Source organism: Cibotium barometz, chromosome 45 (assembly GCF_041138505.1).
Source record: "Cibotium barometz isolate CiBa-2024 chromosome 45, ASM4113850v1, whole genome shotgun sequence".
Taxonomy (NCBI): domain Eukaryota; kingdom Viridiplantae; phylum Streptophyta; class Polypodiopsida; order Cyatheales; family Cibotiaceae; genus Cibotium; species Cibotium barometz.
In genome coordinates this window covers 45,784,584-45,788,334 of record NC_141090.1, presented here as the reverse complement: position 1 = coordinate 45,788,334, position 3,751 = coordinate 45,784,584, and the positions used below count along the sequence as shown (strand labels likewise).

General features: G+C 40.4%; 1 protein-coding gene across 1 annotated transcript; it reads right to left on the bottom strand.

Annotated features, from left to right (window-relative positions):
* Nucleotides 1-364: 364 nt before the first annotated feature.
* On the bottom strand, nt 365-2,219 carry LOC147612813 (uncharacterized). Its single transcript, XM_086783570.1, has 4 exons — nt 2,005-2,219; nt 1,493-1,904; nt 893-990; nt 365-808 (listed from the first exon to the last, which is right to left on the bottom strand). The coding sequence occupies exons 1-4, from the start codon at nt 2,212-2,214 to the stop codon at nt 365-367; spliced, it is 1,164 nt and encodes a 387-aa protein (XP_086639696.1). The 5' UTR covers nt 2,215-2,219.
* Nucleotides 2,220-3,751: the final 1,532 nt, after the last annotated feature.

Here is a 3,751-nt window from a genome sequence, read left to right as displayed (position 1 = left end):
TTGTTTCGAAGATCTTGGTGTTCTTCCTCTCCCTCTTGATATTTTAGAGGATCTTGATTTTGATGTTATGTTGTTACTGCATTGCTATGCTTGAACTTCTTTCATTCTCCATGCACCTTCCATTGCACTCCTATAACTCACTAAGACACCATGGCATGCACACTTTCTCTCGTGACCTATCTTGTCTGACTCCTCAAAATTAGGAGTTTTAATCAGGAGAAAATGCATGTCATGCACATGAGAAGGATTCAAGCTTCCTATGTAGAATTAACCCCTTACCTTCCTACTCCCCTTCTTGGCATGCCAATCCCCAATAAGATCACAAAAGTGTCATCGTTGTGCGGTAGTGGCTAGGTGATGGCCTCTATAACACCACATTCATGGCCTCCAAAACATGTTTGAATAGAGGGGATGGCCCTTCTATGTTCTTACAGTCCCTTGCAAGGTCCTCGATGGAGGTATTGAATGCATATACCATGCCTGCGAATTCCCACAATGCAAGAAGAAACACAGAAGAAGATTGATTGGTAAGAGAAAAATATTTATCACCCCAATAAACATACACTACTGTTAACGGCATGATATCACCTTTCAAAGGTGCTGGTTGGATCATAGACGAGGCTACATGTACATTGCCCGAAGTACTTGTTGTTTGATGTACTTCTCTTTGTCTCCTATTTGCATCCAATGCTTGACTCACTATATCCCTCCCTAGGTTAACTGGTAGAGGGTGCATTCTAGATGTAGAGGCTATAGATGTGGCATGAGAGCTCGTAGAGCAGCCACGCACTGCAGTCAATGGTATACTCTGCACAAAGACAACTTATGGTTATAAATTACCTCATCAAAAAACTTTATCATCGTGCAAAAATCAGAGACAACTTATGGTTACCTCATCAGAACCCTCCACTATGGTCATCTTAGCCAATATAGCTAAGTGTTGATCATGTAATTGAATTTCTTCATCTGGCACAACAAACCTCTCCATGTCTAGCCACCAGGGGCATCTTGTCTTTTCAACACTTGATAGAGGCTAACCATGCATTTCAAAAAAAGAAACGTTTTATCATCATACATACATTTTATCATCATGACCATGATTACAGAAAACACTTACTCTCCCAAGGTGCAGATCCGCATATATATATCGTGGAGTATCCTCGCAAATCCATAACAACACAAGAGGTGGTATGGCCTGTACTACACCACTATCCACCTCTTTCAGCAGCCATCTAAATTCCAAATGGAAAGGAAAACTAAAGTCAATAGGCTATATAAGAAGCATAAGGAGAAGAAATAAAATTGACCAAGTTTTTTTTTTACCTATAAACAACTCGATGTGTTGCAGAGCGTAGCCCTTTTTGTGTGTCAATATCATTGCTAAATTTTATATCCCCCTGATGAACTCTGAAAGCTTTTTTGAAATACTTTTGTCGATGAAAGACGACATAGTTTATAAAGGAATTAATGGAAGGTAAGGAGATTCTATCACAATTTTCAATCTCCTCCAGAAGCTTGGAGCCATAAGAACTTATTTGTAGCCAGAACACAAATGAATGTAGCCACTCTCTAGCTTTTGCTTTGTCTTTAGGCAAGTACTCTATCTCTCGAATGCTAGCTTGTGAATTATCCAACATTCGAACTAAGAATGCCTTATCTTCATCCCTAACTTGTGCAGCCCCAATCATGTTCAGTTTCTCTTCTGTCGCAATATGGGTCCCTGCTGCATGCCAAGGAAGTGACAAAACAGCACGCCAAAAGTATTCTCCATTGGCAGGGTCTGCTATGCGGGCAAACTTTCCCACCCTATTCTTATACAGAATTTCTACCTCTCTTATCACCTTAGCCCTTCCGTCTACATCCATGCCCTTAGCCTTGACCTCGATTTTCATCTCCATATCGTCCTACAGAGTCCATTTAATTACAAAATTACTCTTAAGAGCATACATTAAACATATTTCGCATAATTAAGTAGATCTTGCATACCTTTAATATCTTGCATACCTTAAACACAAGCCATGCCAATATATTTATTGGAACAGAAAACCAGCTTTTTTTGCCACGAGTGGGGCACTTTTTCATTTCATTCTCCATCCAAGCCTTGTCCTCATCATCGAGCTCTGCAAGGAGGGTAGTCTTATCGGACTCACCAATTCTCCTTATTTGGAAGAGCCTATCCCCAAAAGTTGTTGGTACAAAGGCATAGTCATGCATCCTAGTACAACCAATGCAGAGAGTTGAAGCAACATCATGCAATCAATGCCAAGAGCAAAAAAGAGAAAAATAATAAAACATATACTTATTCAATCTGGAAAGAGAAAACATCAGCTCTCCAACGTCAGCCTTCTTGAATTGTAGAAAGTCACAGGCCACCAGACAATGCTTAGAGATGTCATTTGGAAATTCTGAGTAAAAGGAAAGAAGATGATAAAATTATATTAGATGCATACATAAAATTGTATAAATAGATAAAAACATTTCAAATCACCCTCACCTTGAGCAATCAAATCCATCCAAGATTTATAGCGGTTGTTTCCATCCAGTACATGTATCATTTTACCCTGGATGAACGGTCCCCATTCTGGCATATTTCTGAGAGACTCTTCAAAAGTTCCATTCACATCCCTCCATGTTGAACTCCAGGACAATGTTGTTTCTTCAGTCAGAGGAGTCTCCTCTCCATCCAAATCAAACATGGACACCGTGAACGCCCCCTTGCTTTCAAGATACCCACCAAGGTTCTTGAATGCTCGACCAAGGTTCTTATCAGTACTGGGGCATAGTCTCCTTATGGCCTCTGTTGGAAGAAGCCTACACAAGGGGATCTTGGGGGGGGGGTGCTGAATCTAACTCTAATTCGATCGATGAATGCAGTTGGAGTAGAGGTTTTAAGGATCTTCCCAAAAATTTCTGCTTTGATGCTCTCTGTTTTTCTTGTCTCAGTTGTCAATGTGTCTCCACCTTCTTCTTCTTCATTATCATCCTCTCTATCATTCCCATCTTCTTGTCTATCATCACCCTCTCTCTCATCCTCCTGTCTATCATCCTCTTGTCTCTCTCTATCATCATGCTCTCTCTCATCCTCCTCTCTATCATCCTCTCTATCATCCTCTCTATCATCTTCTCTGTCATCATCCTCTCTCTCATCCTCCTGTCTATCTTCCTCTCTATCATCATCCTCTCTCTCATCCTCTTGTCTCTCATCCTCTCTATCATTCTGTCTCTCATCCTCTTCTTGTCTGTCATCCCTGTCTCTCTCATTCTCATGTCTATCATTCTCCATCAACACTTGGCCTTGACTCTGAACTTCCTCATCAAACAATCCTCGAGACACCCTGTCGGTTGTTCTTGCCTGTAATTTTTTGGAGCGTTTAGTAGGAGGTAGTAAGGAATCCATACCAGCAAAACAACAATCTTTTTGAGAACAAGAAGATCTAGTCACATAACGTTGGGAGTTGGTGTCCATTTTCAAAGATATAACTCTTCTCACAAAAAGTAAAGTAAACTACACGAATTATTCTAGGTAGTATAATCATGGGTTGGCATGGGTTGGCATGGGTTGGCACAAAGTATACGGATTATTTAAGGTTGTATAATCATGGGTTGGCAGGGTTGGCGCAAAATATACGGATTATTCAAGGTTGAAAATAATCTCGGGTTGGCACAAAGTATACGGATTATTCAAGGCTGTAAATTCCTAATCATTAATAACAAAGTTTCCCAAAAAGGATTTCATTCCTCTGCAACGGCT